Raw genomic sequence first — 22,883 nt, 5'->3', positions numbered from 1 at the left:
TGAATCTTATAAAAGGTTAGACAACTTTTCTTTTAAGCATTGATTGCCATGCACATGCACAAATTAGTCTTAAAAGTTATGATGAACAACTTTTTTAACAAATTAGTATTAAAGGTCATGATTAAAACACTTTTTTTCATGGGTAATTTGTTTTTGACTTTACAATTGAAATTGAGCCTATCAATAAATTATAATTTTATCTAAAAAATTGAAAAATATTTAAGGAGATTCTTATGTTATATCATCTTAGTCTTTTCATCAAATCATATTTTATATAACCGATAGGATTGGACCACCCATGGCATCATGTCTCTCTATATTAATTATAATATTTTTCAAATCGTAACCATCGGTTCTATGACTCCAATTAAATTAATATTATATATTGCAGTTGATTATACATCACTAATCATAACTAAGGCTTTAATTTGATACACCTTTGATCTTATATGTCTCAATAATTTTCCTTGAGTTCATCATTGTATCCACATAATTGACCACTCCCCTAAGACTATTTTTGTGTGGGAGCCGCGAAATTGTATTAGAAAAGTGCCAATGGTGTCAAGTTTAATTTGTAGCTTAAGAACATTCATGATTTTGTTGTCAATGGCTTCTTCTACAATTCTCCAACATGAAGAGAAGTGACTTCTTCAAAGATTTTGCAATAATAATAATAATATGAATAAGATAGGTGAGCGTGAGCACTTTGAAGCTTACACATCACGTTACTTTGAAAATAAAACAAAACAAAACTTGTAAGGGCATAAAATAAAAATTTTTAGAAACGTATTGGACATTATATGGCTTGGTTGTAGTCCACATTGCTTCCTACCTAATTTACATTATCATGGTTCTACTCTTAATATTTCAAATCCTGTGTGAAAAAGACTCACAAGTTAAAATAACCTGAATTCTACATCATCGAAGATTGATCATAAATTGTGGAAATGAACCAAGACTCGCGTAAATATAAGAAGAAAAATGCTTGGCTATTAGTACTTAGTGATCTTTTAATCATGAAAGTACAAATATATGAGATCAAGTATAAACAAATAGGAAAATATCATATTAAGTTAAAAACAAATAAATTAATGACTTATGAATGAGATATAAAATCATGAGATTAAATTATATATATGACATGTTGTGATTGATCATACTTTTCAATAGGCATTGATTTAAATATGAATAATAAAGTGCAACACCCTAAATCAAGCTCATCATATAATACTTAATATGTTGATAATCAATTAATTGTAGAATTGACTTTTTCGGTATCATTTAACATTATCTTTATCCCATAAATTATCTTTAACAATCCTGTGATTGTTGGATTAACTAATAATTTTTTGACATTAATTTTAGAGTTTCAAATGGGTGTGGGTAACGAAAAATCATTATTTATTTATTTATTTATTTTATCAAAACATTGCATCCACCTCTTATTTGGAAAAGCAATTGAAATGATTCAATAAAACGAAGTAAGAACCACTATTTATTTTTTATTTTTTAAATATTGCTTCAACATCCACGTATTTGTATTTATTCGGAAAAGTAATTTACGTTATTTAACAATATTTTCTCATGCCAAATAATTCCCATCACATTTTCTAAGTTCCCATTCAACACGCACCAATTATTTCATCAGTTCCTGGTGGGCCTACAAGGCGCAACGACCAGACACAAGCTTTCGACCAGCATCAAAGATAAAACCATTAAAGACAATAAGGACAAGAATGGTTACAATATATATGGGACCCTTCAGGTTCTGGTCACAAAGCCAAGCTCAAACATGGGAAAGAAACATGCATTACTTCTTCTACAATTGCTTCTTCTCCTGCAAGTGAACCCTGGGAATTGTCGATATATTGCACCTAAATACTCTTCCTCTGGACAGGTCTCTAATGGAGGTGGAGAGGTTCAGCAACCAGCTTTTGTTGTTTTTGAGCACCGGCCTTCACCATATAGCTGTAAACAGACACATGGGGTCATGCCATGCACCACCACTGTGTTTGGAAATGTATTCCTTATCCTGGTTTATGGTTACTTGATGTTCTTTGCAGCCAGGCTTTTGTATGATGGAAGTGAGATTCTGGTGGAACTTCTAAGTCCTGGGATTACTGGTGGAGTTTTTCTACCTCTGCTCAGCTCTCTTCCTGATGCTATTATCATCCTTGGTAAGCTTGATGTAAGCTGAGATCTCTCTTGAAATCTATCATGTTTTTAGAATTATGGGTCACTTTAATTTTCAGCCAAATCAAGTAGAAGTTACTTGTATGCATCCATTCCATATCTCAACCCATTTGTTGAATTTGCAATTCCAAAAATATTATCGATTCAATCTGGGCACCTTCTCTGATTCAAGTTCTTAGTTTCAAGACCATGAAAAAAGGGGCCATGTTTTTAATCTTTCTTCTCCTATTTGTTTCACTAGTTGCCATTTTTCTGGACCCAATACCATGGACATAAAGCTGCAAAGTAGTCAAGGAGAAAAGAAAAAATACAGAACATTCCATACATCTACCATACAAGTGGCACAAAGACAATTGGTGGCATAAGTATCCAAAAATATCAAAAAAAAAAAAAAAAACAACCATAGCATATTTTTTATATGCATCAAAGAGGCTTGTAGTATGGGGATATCCCTTATATTACTATTACTATTATCAATAGGTGGGACCCTAACAGTTTCTATTTATTTATATATATATATATATATATATATTTTTGCCTTGATATGAAAAATACAACAAAACTTTCCTTTCTTTTTCCCCAGTCAATTATTATGCTGATGACATATATATACACAAACCTTGTGTAAGTGTCAACATACAAAATTCACTCTACATGTGTTAGATGCAGACTTTTGTAGGTCTAGAGAACTTGGAAAACCTCTTGTGACAATGGATTTGCTTTTGTGGTTCTGATGTTTTAAGGAAACTAAATTTGATTTTTAGTTCAATTCAACCAGATGAAGCTTGGGAGGTATGTGCACTTAGCATCACATGCATGTTATAATGATTCTGTTGTACTTGCAGGCTAATTGTTTATATAGATTTTGTGTTTGAATGCATGAACTGAAAGAAAGGGAGGTGAACAGGGTATTTTTGTTTGTGGTAGATAAGGTAGTGATCAAAACTTCAACAATAGTATCAACTTAATTAGAAGGATATGGTTTGATTGCAAAACAGAGAAGTACTAAAAGGAGCAAAGAGTAGAGAAACTGAAAGTTGTTTAAACTGCTTGATGAAATGCCTGAATGAAACTTTTTGAGGATAATGCTAATGGGAAACGATGAAAACCTCGAAAAAAGTTCAGAGGATTTTCATTGCCAAGAATGACCAAAATGAGGATTGGATGGAGAAGATGAGTGGCTGAGATGTGCAAATTCAAGTGATTTCGATGCAGATGAAAGGAACAAAATGTATACGTTTACTTGAAAATGTACAACCAGAGAGAAAGAATTGTAATTAGTTCAAGGGTTCAACTCAAAAATAAATCTGGTTTTTTTCCCTCTAGTTTACTGAGCCATTGGGTGGGCTAGTGCAGATGATTCATAGTTATTCATGCCAGTTGTGAGCCTTTGTTAGTCTGTAGCCTCCCAATTGTCAAGTTTCATCATTTTTGTTCCACTGAAATTGTTTAGGTGATGTGTTCTTGAAGATCCAATGCCTATGTGTAATCTAATCATTCTATGCACTTACGGAATGCTCTTTTACATTTCTGAAGCATCCAGACTATGTGGAAACAAGGATACTGCTTCAAGCCAGGTGTCAGCTGGGAGTGCTTTGCTGGGTGGATCAACTGCCATGCTTCTAACATTGCTAGGAGGGTGCTGCATCATAGTTGGCAAGTGTGATCTTGAAAATTTGAGGGCAAAACCTGTGGAGAAAAATGCCAGAGGATTCAGCTTAGTCGGTACTTACCTCCCCTCTTCACTTCTTAGGACTCTGTTAGTGTCATGTGTGAAAGAATATTTTGTGGAGCAACTTTTCAACTGGGATTAATTCAAATCTTCGAATTATGAAATGCTATTACTATTTAATTGTTCTTTATCTTCGCTGTCCAAATTAAGTATTTCTTCATGTGAAGTTTGTTATGCAGTAGGTAAAATTTTTTTAGTTCTGTGCATATCAGTATACGTGCTAAAGCATATTATTAGTTCTGGCTACCTCTAACAAGTTAATTGCTGCTTAGCTTGATTATTGTCCTAGCACATAATGCATGTTCCTTTATTGCTATTTTCAGGTTCAGCTGCTAGTACTGATATCAGGGCTAGCTATACAGCAAGGATCATGGTTATATCTGTTATGCCATTCATAATAATCCAACTATCACAAGTTCTCCACACAACTTCACAAATTTGCTTAGCAGTTTTGATTTCCCTCATTATCTCTATTTCTTTATTGCTTGCATATTGCCTTCATCAGGTATTTGTCCACTCAAATTCAGAGGCTGCTTCTTGTTGACTTTTTTTTTTTTGGTAGCCAAACCTTTTCTTATGCCATCTTCTCAAATTTCCAGTCAAATGTTGTTGCAGGTCTTTCACCCTTCAGTTTTGAAAACAAGACTTACACATGCAAAGGATAAGCATATGATGTCGAGAATTGTAAAACATTTGAAATGTTGTACCCTGGGGAGGCTCTTAACAGCTAATGGGGAACCTGATAGAGAAGTGATAAAAAAGTTAGTCTTTGTTATAATTTCAACTTCTTTCCTCTTTGAATATGTCCCTTTTAACCCTAGTCATAGGGCTTTTCTAAATTAGATTCGAACACATCAATTGCATGAAGCAATTCCAATCCTCACATACTCAGCAAATTCCTTTCTAACTTGTCTGATCAGCCTTGATTCTCAATGGATCAACTCTTTCTTGGATACAATGACAGGTTATTTGAGATGATTGGAGAGGATTCAGATCAGCAGCTTTCGGCTAGTGAGTTAAGAGCACTGATAACAGGAATCCAGATTAAAGAAGATTCAGATATTGATGAGGCTGTTGGGAAAGTATTGACAGATTTTGATGCATGTGGGGATTCCAAAATTAACTTGGATGCATTTATCATAGGAATCTCAAAATGGTATGATAAGGCTAAGCATTCAGCAGTTTGTTCAAGTGACAGTGATTTCCAGACAAGAATAATTATAGATGACTTCAACACGGTATGTTAGTCAGTTTCATGTTATTCTCGGTTTAGTCCTGATCAAGTCCTCACTACTAGTAATCTGACATCTTTAAAATGCATATTCAGCCCACAAGCAAAGGGAATGAGCTTCTGGGGATTCAGTTTTATACGGCTGAGAAGATTGAAAATCCCAAATGGAGTGCCTTCAAAGGAGTGTTTATATTGCTGTTGGGAACTCTTATCGCTGCTACATTTGTCGATCCTCTTGTCAATGCTGTTGGCAACTTCTACTCTGCTACAAACATTCCTCCTTTCTTTGTCTCATTCATTGTTCTGCCTTTTGCTAGCTCAAGTGAAGCAGTGTCTGCTCTAATCTTTGCCAGCCAAAAGAAATTGAGGATTGCTCCTTTAACAGTTTCAGAGGTTTTCTTCTCCTACAAATTTATATGTATAGAAGTTGATGTTAGACTACTTCGTTGCTGCTTTTCTCTATCTTAGTGAATTTTGTGTTGCTGTTGTGTTATTCTAATCCAATAACACTATATGAATTGTTTGGTGCAGATTTATGGGGCAGTAAACATGAACAACCTCCTTTGCCTGTCAGTCTTCTTAGGCCTGCTTTATTTTCGCCATTTAACATGGAACTTCACATCTGAGGTGCTGATTATACTCATTATTTGGAGCTTTCTCCCAAAAGAATATGGATAACCAAAAAAAAAAAAGACTGTCTAGATTTTAGGTTGACTAGTGATTATTACTGTAAATTAATTTCTAGCATCCTGTACACATCTGTGACATCAAATTAGTGAATCATAATACAATTCAAAATTTTCTTTGTTTTTTTTTTTGCTGTTATGGAATCAGACTGTGAAGCTCCAACAAGTATCTTCTTTTTCTCTTTCATTCACCATGTCTCTTATTGTTGCTTTGCCTGAAACTATTACTAATTTACCCAACCTCATCTTTTCTAAGCATATTATTTCACAGCTTCCATTGAAATTGACTCCTTCCAACTATCCATCCTTCAAGGAAAATGCTAAGATACCAAAGTGGTACCTCTCGAACAAAAGATTTGGGTCTTGAAATATATACGATATATAAGATCTCGATCGTTAAATAAATGATACAAATAAATGAGATTAAGGTATAAGAGGATAAACAAATAAGACAATATCATCTGATATGCCTCTTGAGATAAAATAAAAAAAAAAAAAAAAAAGTATTCTTCCCATCCTATCCTCTAAAGCTCAATTGATGTCTTGTTAAGTGCTTGTTAAAGGATCTCCCTGTTGCAGAAGGATGTCACTAGATGTTACATCTACTTCACATGCAAAGCAATAATGATCATTTATACGGTAGCCTAGCATAGAATTCACCATGTGCACTAGTTAGTGTCAGAGCTTGTCTTGATAATTGGCATCTATAATTGACTTGATAGTACCCTTCCCCAAAAATCATCTCTCATCATCTCTTTTCTGTTTTGACTAGTCAGTTTGTTCGACTCTAGTTTTGATAATAACAGGCATGTGTGGGGAGACCTTTACTCTTCAGCCAATGGTTTAAAAATGAGTAAGCCTCTAATTGATAACAGGGATGGCAGTGGACCGGTTCTTTCAGGTACTGTTTGTCTCGCTTTTAGTGGGACGAGATTCAATTTTAATAAACGGGTTTGATAATTTTTTTTTAAACCTGGAGCCGGGTTCGGATATTACCAAGTCCCGTCCCGATTATATATAAAATTAATTTAATTTAAATTTTAAAATTAATTTAATTTAATTTTTATTTTACTATTTTTAATATATAAATAATAAAAAAATATTTTTAATAAAATAAGTTATAAAAAATATAATAATTTAATTATTTATAAAATATAATTATTTTAATATAATTAAAAATTTTAAAAGTAATTTAAAAAAAATTAAAATTCAAAAAATATAGTTAAACGGGGCAAAGTGGGACGGGTATGAGAATTTATCATACTCGTCTCGTCCTGTTTAATTTTTTAAATGGGATGAGGATGAAAATAATTTTGAATAAACGAGACGGGGTTGGGATGGGGGCGACCCATTCCGAATCTGCCCTATTGTCATCCCTAATTGATAACCCTGCTCGGCCCTTTCAAACATCATACCTTTTTTCACTCCCCAAGTGATGGACATCTCTCTTCACCTATTACTGTTAGCATTTGTATTAATTATGGTCGTGTATGATTATGTTTATTGATTATAGACTTATTTCTTTGGAAATGTATATAAAAAGCTTGGTAGATGATCTAATTAATCAAGGCAACCAATTAGAGACTTGGATTAGAAAAATGATAAAATAAAAAATTAATTAATTGGTATTATGTTTTACCTTTATCCATGATGTGAAATATGAATTTGAGTTGATTTATCAATCAATTTCGTATTATGTGTCATGGATTAAGGTAAAAAGTAAGATTGCTTAATAATACTTAATTAACTTTCTATTTTTATGCATCCAAAATTTAACTTTATAACATTTATTATTTCACAAGATTGGAAGAGACATCCTTGCTTTTTCTTCTACTATTTACAAAAATAAAAATATAATCATATAATTGTATATAATGGTATGGAGAGGTAGAAGAAAAATAAAGAGTGCAACTATGTGCATCCTTAATGAGTTGGAATGAATGAAAGGATAACCTATATAATCTTTGATGATTTTGAATGAATAAAAGGCTAACCAACATGAATTTTTGATGAGGTGGAATAAATAAAAATTAGGTAATATATAAATTTAGCCCACCCATAAACTAGAGGAATCATAAACAACATTAAGAGAGAAATTAAATAGAAATTAGTGAAGTCACCCTATTCTTGAAAACGGTCAAGTCATTATATTGGTCTTAAGCAAGCTTTAAAATAGTGACATAAAAAGTTTGATAAAGTCATATTGGATTTTAGGTTTAAGATTAATGATTATGATAAATGTATTTATTATAAAATGGATCTAAAAGAATGTAACATACTTTGTTTTTACGTAGGTGATATTCTAATTTTTGGAAGTAGTATAGAATAGTGAATGACATGAAAGATTATTTATCTATGAACTTTGAGACGAAGGATTTAGGAGAGATACATAATATTAGGAATGAGACTTTTAAGAACAGTTGAGGGTACAAATTTGGATCAATGAAGTGCCATTGAAAAAATATTAAGAAAATTTAATTACTTTGATAGTAAACCAATATCCACACCCTATGATTCCCATATGCATTTGAAGAAAAATGTTGGAGAGCAATACAACAATTAATGATTCTCAAATAATAGGGTCTTTATTGTATATTTCAAATAACTAGACTAACAATGGTATAACATATGTAGCGGGGAGACTAAGTAGGTATAATCATAATCCTAGCAAGGAAAATTGGGTTGCTTTAAAGAGTTTTTAAGTATCTTAGAGAAAGTTTAGATTACTCTTTATGTTACGAAGGATTCCTTAATGTAGTGGAAGGATATAGTGATGTAAATTGGATAATTGAAAATTTAGATGTCAAATTCACTATTAGATATAATATCCTTCTAAGAGGTGTTGTTATTTCTTAGGGATTTAAAACAAACTATAATATCAAGAAGCAATGAAATCTAAGTTAATTGCGCTTGATATAATATACATTGAGGCAGAATGCATTAAAAACTTACTATTCGACATCCTTGGATTTTAGATCTGAAAGAATTTTGTCAATTAGTTGACCAAGGGTCTTTCTAGAAATGCTATCTTAGAATCATCAAGGGGGATGGGTTGAAGGCCTTAAAGGAGTCACCTCCAATGGTAACTTAACATTTGTGATCGGAGATATCATGAAGAAGGTTAAATGGATAGAAATAATTTGTAATACGTAACTTTATAGCACTATTTTTCAGGAGAGAGTCTAATTTACATCACTATGGTGATAGTGCTTTTGATGTGATGTTTGGAAGAGTATTTCCCTAAATGGGTCCAAGATAAAAAATTCTATGAGGTACAAGTCATATGTACCCTTGGAGGACTCACTTAAATGAGAGTCATCCTATGACCATGACTATGGGAGTAGGGTTATTCCTTAGTAACTCTCATGAGAATCAAGATACTAGTGCATGACCATTAATAACATTCACTAACTCTCTTAGAATCAAGTTTCATATCAATACTATGTGTGTGTCATGCTAAAGTTTGGCTTAAGGACGTAGTTCAAGACATAATTCACTATGGATCCTCAAATGGAAATTGTTAATACTAAGTGTAAGTTCAAGTCCAAAAAATACCTATAGATATTGTATAGTATAACGTTGTCCATTAATTTATTTACTTATTTTCATTATTATTTTGAAGTTTTAAACCTTGTGGAGGAATGTAAGATTTTACTCAAAAATATAAAAGTTAAAACTTTCTTTTACAAAAAAATAAAATAAAAAAGAGGTTAAAATCTTGGTATCATACCTTTTATTATTGTAAAGGTTAAAGACAATAAGTGACTTTTATTTTTCCAATCTTGTGTGGGATTTGATGAGTTTTATTGATATTTGTGAGATTCATGGAGTTGACTATTCTAAGGTAATTACTAATACTCAAACAATGATCATATTTTTATTATTAAAAAGACCTTTCATTTTTATGGAAAAAAATAATATTATAAAGATATCTTCTTTTGAGTTTTTCATAGTTTTTAGACAATAGAATTATGGATAGGTTCCCATAGTTTTAGCCAATGGTTGAGGTTGTATTTTAGAGCGGCTACCATTTGTTAACACTGCATGTAGGGAGGTGATAACAGTTTTAAGATAACATATTACCATATGTTTCACCAAATTAGACCAACTCTTTTTTCATTTTGTTTCAATTGTTATATTATTGTTTTTTTTTTTATATATATTTTCATGTTTCAATGAAAAGGGAGAACTTATGAGGAGGAAGAAAAAAATAGAGGAATACTCAACTTCTCATAACAAAATTTGCATGATTTAATATTTATGAAATAATAATAATAAATTATGGAATGTAGAATAAGTGTATTCTATTCCCCAAATATTTTAATGTGCGTTGCAGTAGAAGGTACGTTATACTCCTAATAATCCAAATTACTTTTAATATGGGATAAGGTATTATTTATAGTAATAACACAAAATAAAAAGGAAAGAAATAATTTGGTTTATATGTCTAAGTTTCACTTAGGAAAAAAATAAATAAATAATTAAAAATAAGTAAACAACAATTAAGAAGTGGACGCCACCTTGCAAAATGCAAAGAGGGTCGTGCCATGCATCATCTCACTCAAAAACGGGGGCTACCAAGGAGGGAATGCATACAAGGCAATTTAAAAAAAGAAAACAAATAAATATAAAAATACAAATGTGTCTCCTCCCAAGTCACGGAGGTGGTCTGGTCAACTGAAAGATTGAAAAACAAAAACCCATCTCGAGCAACGCTACCCGGGGACGGTTCATTTAATTTCAGCACGTGCTACACTCAATTCTTCTATTCACATCTTAATAAACAAAAAAAAAAAAAAAAAAAAGCTCTTCACATGTCCCTTTATCGGTTGTATTTAAATTTTTACGACAAAAGTCGTATTATTATTTAATATTTTACATTTATTTGTGTAAAAAACATCAAAAAACATATATATATATATATATATATTAATTGTTAGTTTTTGATGACCTAAATTTTATGTAATTTGATTCAAAAAACTTGTGATGTGAAATATGTGATTAAACTATAATTATGAGATTTTTTGAGAGGTCTAAAGTGATAGTGGATGGATCGGTCAATAGGTCTTACAACTCTCCTCCATTGTATTAATCTTTTGATATAGTAAATTTTATTTTTCTCTACTTATGATTTTTTTCGGATTTTTTTAAATAAATTTATGTATTCTTATTTTGATTTTTTTTTTTTTTTTGTCTATTCTCGTTATTATGTAATATTAATGTTTTATAAAAAAAAACATTATTAAGGTTATTTGATAAAAAAAAATCTTGTTATATACGTAAACTTATTTTATAAATTTTATAATTTTAATTAAATAATTTACAATTTTAGTTAAAAAAAATAGATATATTTAACAAAAATTTTGCTACATCATTCAAATATTCTTCACTTATTTTTCATTATTACTTTAAATTACTCAAAATGTTGGTGATAAGAACCACTTACCCCCATAAACCTAAAGATTTATGTTGTTTGGTGCACTATATTGACCATAAGCTTCGTTCCTTGAGAAGATGATTTGGAAAACGAAAAAATATATATATTTTGAAGGTAAGATAACGTATCAGCTAAAATCATGGTGTCATGGACAAATTTGAATATGAAGATAACCAAACGTGAATTTCTAGGTCGTCAAATCGATCACTTTAGAAGTACGAGTCCAACTCATACTATAATATTTACTAAGTTGTTAGAAACCACATGGTTGTAACATTATTATATTAGCAATAATATTGAATGGGATGAACTGTTATTTTGCATTGCTTCCAACTAGGTGCAAGCTAGAATCAACAGTTCTTTTTTTTTTTTTTTTGGAAAAAAGGAAATCACAACTATACCATTAGACAAAAAATATTAAAATATATCGAATTAATATCTAAAATACAGGATAAAATATGGATCATTGAAAAAATATAAATTTATTATTGGATTGTGAAACCTGAATCGATTTTGTTGCACTTCACTAAAAATGTCGAGGATCAAGTTGTCTGATCAGCTTGTGAGGGTTAAGCTCTCCGTTGAGTTTGTCGGGGTCAAACTATCTAGTCAGTTTATGAGGGTTAAACAAAGCCCCTTAAAGGTTTTTTTTTTTTTTTTTTAATTAATGATTGACGAGTTTGTTTCTATTATATATTTTACCCTTTTATGTTAGGGTTTTGTTTTTAGAGTGTGCAATCACAATTAAGAGATGTTTTTCGAGAGTTATACCATTGTAACTCTACTCAATCTTTTTTACCGGTGGATTTTTGAGTATTGATGCATTCTATGCACATATTGATCACATTAATCGTTGAACCATATTAAAAATCTTGTCTTTTTTTCTTATTTATTTTTTACTCGTATTTATGTGGTTTAATTAACATATATTAAAATACTATATACTTAAGTACAAAACAATGACAATTAAAAGTGTACATTAATGGTATCATTGGGAAAATATTAAAAAATAAAATTTCATAATGCAGTAGGATCCGCCATTGGATTTGTATTCACGGAGAAAAAGCAAATGAGTTGTACACGCACCAATAATTTAATCAATTAAGTGGGTAAGCTGCAACCACCTGAGACAACTTTTCAGCGTCAAAGATGAGCAATCTAAGGCAATAATGACAAGAGTAGTAATATATATAGGACACATTAGCCTCTCATCATGAGGCCAAGCCCGGGCATGGCAAAGAAACATGAACTCTTTCTTCTAGCCATGCTTCTTCTCATGATGGTAAGCCCCCGAAGTTGTGGACGTGTTGCAGCCAATAACTCTTCCTCCTCTGGGCTGGTCTCTGATGGGGATGGAGAGGTTCAGCAGCCAGCTTTTATTGTTTTTGAGGAGTGGGCTTCGTCATATAGCTGTAACCAGACATATGGGTTCATGCCATGCACCGCCACTGTGCCTGGAAACATACTCCTTATCCTTGTATACGTTTCCTTGATGTTGTTTGCAGCCAAGCTTTTATATGATGGAAGTGAGATTCTGGTGGAACTTCTTAGTCCTGGAATTGCTGGTGCTGTTTTTCTGCCTCTGCTCAGCTCGCTTCTTGATGCTATTATCAACATTGGTAAGCTTGAAACTCATCATATTTTTAGGATTTATGGTTCACTCTCATTCAGCCTCAACGATAAAGAGTCATAACTTTCTGAATCTGAAGTTCCCGAGATACTATTCATTCATTTCAGGCACATTTTCTGTGTACTATAGTTTCAACATTTTAATATATAGTTTTTTCTCCCACTTGCTTTAGCAGTTCCTGCTTTTCTGAACCTAATGTCATTGACTTGAGTTCCCAATCAGTGAGGAAAAAAAAATGCAGAATATTCTGTAAACGTCCACCATACAGTTGGCATAAGTTTCCTAGATGTCAGAAGATCAAATTGTTGCATATGTATATATTTTGTGAATATCAAAGAGACTTGTGGTGTAAGGTTCATATCCCTTACTTTGCCATTCCGATAATCAATGAGTGGGAAGCTTGAGTTTTGAGTTGGTGTCCTTTTCCTTTGGGCCTAGTGTGAAAACTGCAACAAAACTTTCCTTTGCTTTTTCCTACTCAATGATTGTGTTGGATATGCTTTATTAAGTGCCAGCACACAGACGCATTAATCAAATGTGGTAGATTACATAGTGTTTTGTGTTGTAACTTCATGTCTTCTCCATTGACACCAAAACACACATACAGAATATATTCAACAATCAATCTTTAGATAGGAACCAACCTGAATGAATCCATTTTGACGCTTTTGATGAAGAGGTATCGATCTTCTAAGGCTGATGGAGGGCACCACCTTTCTCTAGATTCTCTCAGGCAATGGGAGCGGGAGAGAGAGCGGTTCTGTTCTTTCAGAAGGATGTGATTATCCCAAAAGACACAAGCCTAAGCCTTTTATACCCTCCTGCCTTAGGGACCATACCCTCCTGCCTTAGGGACCATACCCATTGGTTATTGAGCCTCACGGGCCTTAGGCCCATCATCTAAAGCCCGTGATGACATTGGGTTCTACACATTAGGTGGCCCATACTCAAGATTAAATCAGAAATTGCATGTTAAAAGATAGCTTAATCCTGGACAATGTTTAATAAACTGTCGGTCCACATTTATTCTATCATTTTGGACAATAGAATCAACTTAGAAAAAAAAAAGTAAGGATAAAGGAAAGGGAAAGAAAAGAATTGAGGAATGCTAATTGTGCCATCCCCTCAGTTGGAACTGCAGAGAAGTACTAAAAGAAACATAGTACAGAAACTGAAACTTATTTAGACTACTTGATGAAATGCTCGATTGAGGACTTCTAAGGAGAAGCATATCCTAGTGGGAAATAAGGAAACCTGGAAGAGTTTATGGCATTGCCATTGCCAAGAATGACCAAAATGAGGATTGGACAGGGCAAAGGAGTGACTGAAACGAGTGAGTACAGAACCCAATTGGATGCAGAAGACAAAATCCACAAGATTGATTACTTGGAAACCCACAAATAGAGAGAGAATTTATGTAACTAGTTCAGGAGTTCCTACTCAGTGGCAAATGGGTCTCTTGAGTTTAGTGAGCCATTGGATGGGCAATTGCAGCTGATTCATAGTTGCTGATGCCAATTATGAGCCTTTATTAGTCTGTGGCTTCCTAGTATTTAAGTGTCACATTTTTATGTTCTACTGTGATTGACTTGATAGTGTGTTCTTGTATAGATCCACTGCCTACCTGCAGGCAATCTAATTTTTCTACACGCTCACGGAATATTTTGTTATTTGCATTTGTGAAGCATCCAGACTATGTGGAAACGGAGAAACTGCTCAAAATCAGGTGTCCGCTGGGCTCGGTTTGCTAACTGGATCAACTGCCATCCTGCTAACATTGCTAGGAGGATGCTGCATCATAGTTGATAAATGTGACCCTGAAAACTCAAGGGAAAAAGCTTCAGAGGAAACTGCCAGAGGATTCAGCTTAGCTGGTACTTCCCTATACTCTTCAGTTATAAAGTCTCTGCTTGTGTCAAGAATTCATGAAAGACTATTCCAAGTAGCAACTTTTAAACACAGATTGATTCTAATTGTTGACAATGAATTCAACTGTTCTTTTTCTTCATTATCCAAATTAAATAATTCATATGAAGTTTGTTGTGCAGTGAGTAAAACAATTTAGCTATTCACTTATCAATGTACATAAAGTGAACCATTGATTCTAGCTAACATTTTACAAGAAAAATGTTGTTCAGTCTGATTGTTATCCTGACACATTATGCATGTTCCTTTATCGATATTTTCAGGTTCAGCTATCAGTACTGATATCAGGGCTAGCTATACTGCTAGGATCATGGTTATATCTGTTATGCCATTCATAATAGTCCAACTAGCACAAGTTCTCCACACATCTTCACAAATTTGCTTCGCGATCTTTATTTCACTCATTATCTCTGTTTCTTTATTGCTTGCATATTGCCTTCATCAGGTATTTGTCCACTCAGTACTCAGACGTTACTAATTGTTAAAATAATTTTATTTTCATAACTCTTTTTTATGCTAGCTTCTTCTTCATGATTTTCCAATCAAATGTCGTTGCAGGTCTTTCACCCTTCGATTCTGAGAAGAAAGCTTGCATATGCAAAGCAGATGCATATGACATCAAGAATTGTAAAACAATTGAAATACAGTCCATTGGAGAGGCTTTTGACAACTAATGGTGAACCTGATATGGAAGTGATCAGAATGTTAGTCTTTGTTTTAGTTTCAACTTCTTTCCCTTATTAGTTGTAGGCTATTCCAAGTTAGATTATAAAAAATCAACGTCATGAGGCAACACCAATGGTAAAATAGTTGACAAAATTCTTACTAACTTATGAGACCAGGCCTGATTCTCAATGCATGCACTTTTTCATGGATACAATGACAGGCTATTTAAGATGATTGATGGGAATTCAGATCAGTTGCTCTCGACTAGTGAGATAAGAGCACTGATAACAGGAATCCAGATTAAAGACAAAGATTCAGATATTGATGATACTGTTGGAGATATTATGAGAGATGTCCATGCTTGTGGGGATGCTAAGATTAATATAGAGGCATTTACCAAAGGAATCTCAAAATGGCTTAATAAGGCTAAGAATTCTGCAGTTTGTTCCAGTTACAATCATATGAAGACAAGACTAGTTGTAGACCACTTCAATTTGGTATGTCAATGCCATGTTATTCTAGGTTCAGTCATGATTAATTATGTTCTCGATGTTGGTGTGATGACATCTTTAAAATGCATAAGCAGGTGTCAAACAAAGAGCATGAACAGCTGGGTATTCAGAGTGATGAGGTTGTGAAGATTGAAAGCCCCAAATGGAGTGCCTGTAAAGCAGTAGTGATGTTGCTTTTGGGATCTCTGATAGCTGCTACATTTGCTGGTCCTCTTGTCAATGCTGTAGGCAAGTTCTCCACTGCTACTAACATTCCTTCTTTCTTTGTCTCATTTCTTGTTCTGCCTTTCGCTAGCTTCAGTGAGGCAGTGTCAGCCCAAAACTTTGCCAGCCAAAAGAAGTTGAGAATTGCTTCTTTAACATTTTCAAAGGTTTGCTTGGGTTGATGTTAGTTATCTATCTTAACTTAGTGAATTTTGGGTTCCTGTCATGATGTTCTAATTCATAACTGTATATGAATTGTTTGCTGCAGATTTATGGGGCAATGAGCATGAACAACTTCCTTTGCATGTCAGTCTTCTTGGGCCTAGTTTATTTTCGCCAGTTGACATGGAACTTCACATCTGAAGTACTGATTGTCCTCATTATTTGGAGCTTTCTTCCAAAAGAATATGGATGACCATGGTCCATGTTAGATTCTCAATTTTTTTTTAAGACCATTGAGCGCTTTAGGAGCAATTTACGAATTTTCAGATTTATTCAGTAGTTGTTATAAGCCAAGAAGCAAATTACTAAAACAAAGCTCAATCATGACCACCTTGATACTAGTCATTCTCGAGGAGGGTGATGATCAATTGTAATACAGTTGTATGTTATGAATCATTCTTTTAGATTTTAGGTTGACTTGTAATTATTTCTGTAAATGTTTTTCCACCATTTTGTATGTATTGGATAAAGCAAGTTAGTGAATTCATAATACAATACACAAAATCTCTTTGCTTATTTCTTCTTATGGTATGAGATTTGTACAGCTCCAACAGGCTTGCATCTTCCTTTTTCCCTTTCATTCACCATGTCCGAAGAAAGTCTGGCTAGCTCCCAATTCCATCTTGTTGCTTCCTGCAACTTCTTCCAACTACCCATCTTACAAACCTCAATTTGATTGCTTGCTAGTTGGTTATGATCTGCTGGGTATTCTCAATGGAACTCATTCATGTCTTCCTGATCAGTTTAGTGACCAGGATGGTAAATCTACAACTAACCTGGCCCATGTCCTCTGGTTTGAATAAGATAAACTCATTCTTCACATCCATCTTCACTTCCTTATCTGAACACCTTCAACCCGTACAGGGCACCCCTGGTGATCTTGTTGGAGTAAGAGGGCTGAAAACACAAGAACAATTACATAATTTCATAAAGATAAATAACAAATTGAGAAAAATTAATGAAATTTTATTGTCTTCTATTTGTCTTGTTCAACTATTACACAAACCCCATATTCATATTTAATCATATCAAATCAAATCTAAAATTTGGAAACTTTCTAACATCAATTTTACTTCCGAACTTGCCTCCTTTGAACTTGATTTTTAATTTAAAGTAGTATTTTTATCCTTATTATATGTTTAAGAAAGGCTAGAAGGAGCCAACATGAAATCACTTTGACCCTAAATCAAAGGGATTTTTTGAAAGATATGAGGTAGCGAAACAAGAAAGTTCTCACCATCATCTAATGGATGAAGGTACTTTTGAGAATATTTCAAATGCAACCACCTCCATGGAAGTATGAGATATATTACAAAATACACAAAAGGGAATTGATAAGGTAAGAAAAGTTCGTCTTCAAACTCTTGAAAGAGAATTTGAAAATTTGAATATGAAAGAATTGGAATCAGTCTTTTGATTATTTTTCTAGAGTATTGACTATTATGAATTTTATTAAAAAGAATTAGTGAGAGTTTAAATGATGTTTGTGTGATTAAAAAATAAATATTTAGCAAGAATAAATATTTTTTACTTGATGATTTTAGTAGAAAAATTTGGGTGCATTTTTTGAAGGAAAAATATGAGTATTTAGTGTTTTCAAGAAATTTAAAGGACTTATTTAAAAGGTAAGTGTCCATGATATAAAGGCAATGAGATCGATAGAAAAAGGTGAATTCACATCAAAAGAATTTAAAAAATATTGTGAAAATCAAATTATTCGTCCATCTTCTTTTGATTAGAGAACACATTTGAAGAAGGAAGTGCAATTAAAATTTTCAAAATCTCAAGATTAAATTGCTGATATTTTTACCAACCTTTACAATTTTGGAGATTTTAGAAGGTTGATGATACTACTTGAAGTCACGGATCAAGTTTAGGAGACAAGTTGGAAATTTAAACTTGATCCAAAAATTTTAAAAATATTATAATTAAATTTAGTCTCTAAAAGTCAAGGGAGAAATGTTTTATTTTGGCTCATTATTTCAGTTTTTATTTTTGAGTTGTCAAATTAGAAAATTTCTATTTTGTTAAATGTAAGTATCTATAAATAAGAGATTATATGATATTTGAATAGGAGAGAGTGGTGAAGTATAATTTAATTCTCCCAAATTTTATCTCATTTTATAATTGTGTCTCCCTTTTAACTCTATTACTCCAACAAATTAGTATCAGAATTTCCGCATACCTAACACCACTTTTTTGGTTTTAATCTAGTTTGATTGCGAGAAAATGTCAAAAGAGAAAAAAGAAAAAAAAAAAAAAAAAGATAAAAAAAGTGGAAGTAAGATTGTGAATCTCATAATTTTTTTCCCTCTAATTTGGGATTTGCACAAACTATTCTCATGATAAAATAAAAACGCATGCCTTAGGGCTTATTTGATTTTTTTTTTTTTTTAGAATAGTTTTTTGTTCTTCATAGCAAAAAACACAAAAAGCACATTGGACAACTAAAAACTATTTTCTATTTTCTAATCTTAAGAACAAAAAATAGGGTGACATCTTTTAGTTGTTTTATATTGTTTTCACTTGGTTTTTTAGGGTTGTTTTAAAAAATAATTATACAAAGAATACTTAAAAATAAAATACTAGATATAAAAAATATTTCTAAAATATATTAAAAAATATTAAAAAATGGTTAAAATATTTTAAATTTTCAAATAAACATTTGTTCTCTAAAAGTTAGAGAACAATTTTAAAAAATTATTTTTCAAAATTTTATTTAAAAATAGTTATCAAATAGACCCTTAGAGTTCTTCATATATTACTCCTTCATATGCTAGACTTTGTTAAGCTTTAACTATTATGCAAGGTGTCAATGATGCATGGTCTTTTTTTCCTATATGGACACACACATATATCTTATCTCAATTTGTACCATTGCTTGAATAGTATTTTTTCATTGTTCATTTAAGATCAAATCTAGGTCAAATAACCGAAAATGAGTTTCTTTGTCCCTAAAATATAATTTTGGCTAATAATTTCATTCAGTAGAAAGAAAAAACGAATGAGCTTGACTATGTGATACATGTTAGAGGTCAATGTATGGTTTTTAGCAATGTTTTCATAACCGAACCAATCATCAAACTAGAAAAGTTATTAGTTCATGGTTCATTGGTCGGACCGGCGGTCGAACCGGTGATGTCATATATATATATTTTATATAATATTAAATTTTAAAAAATTAATAAATAAAAATAATAAATTCTATCTAAATTTTGATAGTATCTATTATGTTTATTGAGTTTTTTCATAAAATTTTTTAGTTGTAGATGTTAATCAATCCAATTTTTTCAATCATTTCAATAAATTAAAATTTCAATGTGTAATAAATAAAAAATAAAAAAAATTAAATATTAAACATATCACTACAATTATAATCAATTAAAAATTAAGAAATTAAATATAAAACATCAAAATTAAATTTTAAAAAACAAAAATGGAAGGCAGGGCTATTTGGAAACCGAAACCGTGACCAGCCGACGGTCGAACCAGTTGGTTCGGTGTGGTTTTTAAAACCATGGTTTTTAGGAATAATTCTACTTTAAAGAAAGCAACAAGAGAAATTTACTTGCATGGAGAAATTAATTTCTTGTACCTTATCCATTTAAACTATGGAATAACAAAAGACTATTGATTTTGATCTAGTTCATGAATTATGTGGGTGTGCCGACACAAGCTGGGGAGCCAACTTGTTGACTTATATATTTCAATATGGATCTAATTATACCATTGGGGTTGGGTGTTATTGTGACATCCCACATCGGATAGGGGGAAAGTTCTTGATGCTATATAAGTATGAACTTCTTTTAACTCTGTAAACGCCTTTTAAAGCCGTGAGGGCCCCTTTGGGTCCAAAGCAAACAATATATACAACGTTGGAAGCGGGTTATTACAAATGGTATCAGAGTCGATCCCCGATCTTAGTGTAGGGTTTGTTTGGTCTCATAAGGGTGTTTGTCTGTTTGGCCCCATAAGGGTGTTTGTTTGTTTGGCCCCATAATCCCGTGGGATACAATAAGGATGTTGTGTTTACATGAGGGGTGTTTGTGACATCCCACATCGGATAGGGGAGAAATTTTTTTACGCTATATAAGTATGAACTTCTCTTAACCCTATAGATGCGTTTTAAAGTCGTAAGGGTTCCTTTGGGTTCAAAGCGGACAATATCTACACCGTTGGGAGAAGGTCGTTACAGTTATTCTCCATTTTTTGGCTTATTTTGATCCATGGGTGGCCATCTCCTGTCCATGCCATGTTGTGCCATATTTTACCTTCGTTCTTTCTTCCTAATTTGATATCTTTGATAATAAAAAAATATATGTGGAAAAATTAAATTTGATTTGAAAACCTTGAAAATATTATAATTATTATATTAATAGGAATTTCCATTTAGTTAAGTATGAATATCTATAAATAAAAGATTATATAATATTGGAATAAGAAAGAATAATGGAATATATTAAAATTTTAATTCTTCTTAATTTTATCTTCCTTTATAATTGCATGTGTTATTTTCTCTTTCAACCTTATTACTCCAATAAATTGATAATATCTGTTCTTTCAACGGATATTCGTCTTATAATTCAAGCCACATTAAAACATGATGATATACCTCTTATGTATGGATAAACTTTATCTTTATATAACCACACCAATGAATGACTTATAGCTTTCAAGTACACAAAAAATGACAAAAGAACGTGCATGATCTAGCAACAAGATGTCTCATTCCTTGCTGGGTTTTCTTGGTAGTTGTTCCCCTTCACATTGGATCCACATAATTGACCTCTCTCCTAACACTACATCTTGAATTGGGAAAATGCAATCTGTGTGCGTAATTGTTTAAGAAACGTGCCAAGAATGTAACATTTGCAGCAATGAATTCTATGGTACTCCATTATGAAGACAAGCCACATCGTATTGAATGATTTTGGAATGAAATCTTTTAGCATGAATGAGATTCATGTGCCATTTGCAGCAAACATATCACGTTGCTTTGAAAAGAAAATAAAATTCACATGGCTGATGGGCATAAGAATTTAGAGGGACCAGTCCCGATTCGCGTTGCTTTCTACCTACCTTACGCGCATTGACTAAAATTCATGGGGACATGACAATTTTCAGAAAATGACCAGTCCACAGTCCACATTGTTTTCTAACTACTTCACACGCCTACTAATAATGCTCCAATTAACACGTGACCAAGACAGAAAAGTCTTGAGTTAAATGATTGATCATAAAGTTTGCAGATAAACCATTTTAATATTATTTTGGCTAACTCTTCCTCTGGGCTGGTCTCTGATGGAGTTGAAGATGTTCATCAGCAATCAGATTTTATTGTTTTTGAGCACTGGCCTTCATCAGATAGCTATAGCCAGACGATTGGATTCATGCCATGCACCACCACTGTGCCTGGAAACATGTTCCTTATCTGTGTATGTTTCATTGATGTTGTTTGCAGCCAAGCTCTGGTATGATGGGAGTGAAATTCTGGTGGAAGTTGCTAGTCCTAGAATTTCTGGTGGGGTTTTTCTACCTCTGCTCGGCTCGCTTCTTCATGCTATTATCAGCTTTGGTAAGATTGATTTAAACCAATCTCTCTCTTCAAATTTATCACTTCTTTAGAATGTATGGTTCCATTTCTCAACCCATGCCATTTGTTGATTTCAAATATCTATATCTATATCTATATATATCTATATATATATACATCTTCTCTCTCTTGCTTCAGCAGTAGCCATTTTCCAGACCGAATACCATTGACTTAAAGTTCCCAATTAGTCAAAAAATAAAAAGAAAAATCGGTAATATCCCAAAACATCCACCAATACAATCTAATTATTTTTTACACACTGATAGAATGTTTTATTGTTGGCATTTTGAAGCATCCAGACTATGTAGGAACACAGAAACTGCTGAAAATGATAAGGTGTCAGCTGGGATCGGCTTGCTAACTGGATCAACTGCTATGCTTCTGATGTTACTAGGGGATCCTTCATCATAGTTGGCAAGTATGACCTTGAATATTCAAGGGATAAAGCATCGAAGAAGGATGCCAGAGGATTCATCTTAGTTGGTACCTCGCTCTACTCTTCAATTACTTCAACTATTTCGATCTCAACAGGGGTTGCTTCGAAATTGTAAACTACCAAATTTTGTTTTCGTAGCACATAGTGCATATTCCTTTATTTCTATTTTCAGGTTCAGTTCTTAGTACTAACGTGTAGGCTAGCTATATTGCAAGTTTCATGGGGTGAACCCGTATTTTTTATGTGTGTTTCCACTCAACTATAAGATTCACCTTTTATTACGAAAAACTAACTTTTAAAAAGTTAGAATCATCACTTATTTTACTTATTTTTAATGAAAAAATAAAATCTTAAAATAACTCTTTTTTAAGAAAAACATTATTGCCAAAAACATGATTTAGGTATGAGAGTAGCA

The 22,883-nt window shown here is 32.6% G+C and overlaps 3 protein-coding genes across 3 annotated transcripts; all 3 read left to right on the top strand.

Annotated features, from left to right (window-relative positions):
* Positions 1 to 1,766: 1,766 nt before the first annotated feature.
* LOC100260847 (sodium/calcium exchanger NCL) lies at positions 1,767 to 5,969 on the top strand. The gene is made up of 7 exons (XM_002275925.4): positions 1,767 to 2,177; positions 3,730 to 3,918; positions 4,249 to 4,430; positions 4,541 to 4,686; positions 4,890 to 5,163; positions 5,253 to 5,549; positions 5,688 to 5,969. Exons 1-7 carry the CDS (start codon positions 1,793 to 1,795, stop codon positions 5,832 to 5,834), a joined length of 1,620 nt encoding a protein of 539 aa, XP_002275961.1. The 5' UTR covers positions 1,767 to 1,792; the 3' UTR covers positions 5,835 to 5,969.
* Positions 5,970 to 12,510: 6,541 nt separating this feature from the next.
* On the top strand, positions 12,511 to 16,632 carry LOC100255777 (sodium/calcium exchanger NCL). The gene is made up of 7 exons (XM_002275949.2): positions 12,511 to 12,898; positions 14,595 to 14,783; positions 15,099 to 15,280; positions 15,394 to 15,539; positions 15,722 to 15,998; positions 16,088 to 16,384; positions 16,486 to 16,632. Exons 1-7 carry the CDS (start codon positions 12,511 to 12,513, stop codon positions 16,630 to 16,632), a joined length of 1,626 nt encoding a protein of 541 aa, XP_002275985.2.
* Positions 16,633 to 21,718: 5,086 nt separating this feature from the next.
* On the top strand, positions 21,719 to 22,681 carry LOC104880822 (sodium/calcium exchanger NCL). Its single transcript, XM_010658717.2, has 2 exons — positions 21,719 to 22,014; positions 22,325 to 22,681. Exons 1-2 carry the CDS (start codon positions 21,741 to 21,743, stop codon positions 22,441 to 22,443), a joined length of 393 nt encoding a protein of 130 aa, XP_010657019.1. The 5' UTR covers positions 21,719 to 21,740; the 3' UTR covers positions 22,444 to 22,681.
* The last annotated feature ends 202 nt before the right edge of the window (positions 22,682 to 22,883 follow it).

Source organism: Vitis vinifera, chromosome 12 (assembly GCF_030704535.1).
Source record: "Vitis vinifera cultivar Pinot Noir 40024 chromosome 12, ASM3070453v1".
Taxonomy (NCBI): Eukaryota; Viridiplantae; Streptophyta; class Magnoliopsida; order Vitales; family Vitaceae; genus Vitis; species Vitis vinifera.
The sequence above is the reverse complement of the archived record's forward strand: the minus strand, read 5'-3'. Positions and strand labels throughout refer to the sequence as shown.

Excerpts from the sequence above, each read along its gene's own strand:
- LOC100260847 (XM_002275925.4), top strand. The coding sequence starts at position 1,793 with ATGGGAAAGAAACATGCATTACTTCTTCTACAATTGCTTCTTCTCCTG. Across the intron at positions 3,919-4,248 it reads CAGAGGATTCAGCTTAGTCG|GTTCAGCTGCTAGTACTGAT; the intron begins GTACTTACCTCC and ends TGCTATTTTCAG. Across the intron at positions 4,687-4,889 it reads GATAGAGAAGTGATAAAAAA|GTTATTTGAGATGATTGGAG; the intron begins GTTAGTCTTTGT and ends ATACAATGACAG.
- LOC100255777 (XM_002275949.2), top strand. The coding sequence starts at position 12,511 with ATGGCAAAGAAACATGAACTCTTTCTTCTAGCCATGCTTCTTCTCATG. Across the intron at positions 12,899-14,594 it reads TGATGCTATTATCAACATTG|CATCCAGACTATGTGGAAAC; the intron begins GTAAGCTTGAAA and ends GCATTTGTGAAG. Across the intron at positions 15,540-15,721 it reads GATATGGAAGTGATCAGAAT|GCTATTTAAGATGATTGATG; the intron begins GTTAGTCTTTGT and ends ATACAATGACAG.
- LOC104880822 (XM_010658717.2), top strand. The coding sequence starts at position 21,741 with ATGGAGTTGAAGATGTTCATCAGCAATCAGATTTTATTGTTTTTGAGC. Across the intron at positions 22,015-22,324 it reads TCATGCTATTATCAGCTTTG|CATCCAGACTATGTAGGAAC; the intron begins GTAAGATTGATT and ends GGCATTTTGAAG.